Genomic DNA, 1,334 nt, shown 5'->3' on the forward strand with positions numbered 1-1,334 from the left:
TCTAGTGAAAGAACTTCATGCTGAGGAACTCACAAGAGATCACCATCCAGATAGAGAAGATGAAAGGGCCCGGATAGAAGCATCCGGTGGATTTGTTCGTGTGTGGGGTGTTCCACGTGTCAATGGCATATTGGCTATGTCCCGAGCTATTGGTGACGTGCTTTTAAAAAGGTTGTAAACTATATTCTAGTTGACCTGAAGTTGGATATTCTTGATCTTAGTATTTTGTTTCATTGCTTGGTAAAAGAACAGAAGTGCATTTCAATCTCTTCCTCAACTTACTGAGGTAATTTCTTTTCTGGTATTCCTAGATATGGTGTTATTGCAGTCCCTGAAGTCACTGGCTGGAGACCTTTAACCAGTGAAGACATATACTTGGTGGTATCATCTGATGGTATATTCGAGACCTTGACTCCGCAGAATGTGTGTGATCTTTTACATAATGAGGCATCAAAGGTCTCGTCTGAATGTTTGTTGTCATCCTCATTAGCCGACTGCATTATTCAAACTGCTTTTAAGAGAGGCAGCATGGATAACTTATCAGTTATCTTGATTCCATGGAAACCACCCATTAAACAAATGGCATGGGCAGCTGCTGCATAACAACTACAGTGATAAGTTTACAATTTCGACTTTTTTGCTCGCTAAAATGCCGCCGGGCTACTACAAACGGAAAGACTATTTGCGAAGATTTTACATAATCTCATTTTCCAGAAGGCGATGAGAAGTAAGGATGTTGTAATGCATCATCAACTGTAAGATGGTCCTCCTGTAATTCAAATCCATCAAATATCATTGATTTTTAATCTAATAGTCAAACATTGGAGATCAGAAAACTGAAACGGCATATGGACACCATAACTATCATAGTAGTGACATAAAGGATTCTGATGTAAACAGATTGTCGAATGGATTGAAGAATAATTGAATCAAAATGGGAAAAATGTAATAGTGTAGAGAGAGTATCCGAACTTTGATTTGGATCCATGATACTATTCTGGAAAGAGAACGACAAAATGAATAGAACTCAAGGCTTTGTCTTGACATACGATGGATTTTGGCAATTCAAGTTCGTTTAGGATTCGAAATTTGATTGTAAAGTTTAGTTTTTTTATTCTTTTCAATTTTAGTTTGTTTAAACTTGATTTTCATTAATTTATTCATCTTAAACTAGGTTCTCATGTAAACCCCTATAAATAAGGGGTTATTTCGTTGTTTTGTTCATCTTTTCATTAACAAAATTTGAAAGTTTAATTTTTCATAATTTATTGGATTCCAAAATTCGTGTTCTTCGGATTTTCGCTTGATTTCCTTGTTTCGCCCTGCGCCAGGGT

The 1,334-nt window shown here is 36.5% G+C and overlaps 1 protein-coding gene across 1 annotated transcript; it reads left to right on the forward strand.

The window, feature by feature from the left end:
• Positions 1 to 6: 6 nt before the first annotated feature.
• LOC111385092 (probable protein phosphatase 2C 51) lies at positions 7 to 1,088 on the forward strand. The gene is made up of 2 exons (XM_023009459.1): positions 7 to 171; positions 312 to 1,088. The coding sequence occupies exons 1-2, from the start codon at positions 137 to 139 to the stop codon at positions 601 to 603; spliced, it is 327 nt and encodes a 108-aa protein (XP_022865227.1). The 5' UTR covers positions 7 to 136; the 3' UTR covers positions 604 to 1,088.
• Positions 1,089 to 1,334: the final 246 nt, after the last annotated feature.

Source organism: Olea europaea, unplaced genomic scaffold (genome assembly GCF_002742605.1).
Source record: "Olea europaea var. sylvestris unplaced genomic scaffold, O_europaea_v1 scaffold30880, whole genome shotgun sequence".
NCBI classification, from domain to species: Eukaryota; Viridiplantae; Streptophyta; class Magnoliopsida; order Lamiales; family Oleaceae; genus Olea; species Olea europaea.

Excerpts from the sequence above, each read along its gene's own strand:
- LOC111385092 (XM_023009459.1), top strand. The coding sequence starts at position 137 with ATGTCCCGAGCTATTGGTGACGTGCTTTTAAAAAG. Across the intron at positions 172-311 it reads GGTGACGTGCTTTTAAAAAG|ATATGGTGTTATTGCAGTCC; the intron begins GTTGTAAACTAT and ends TGGTATTCCTAG.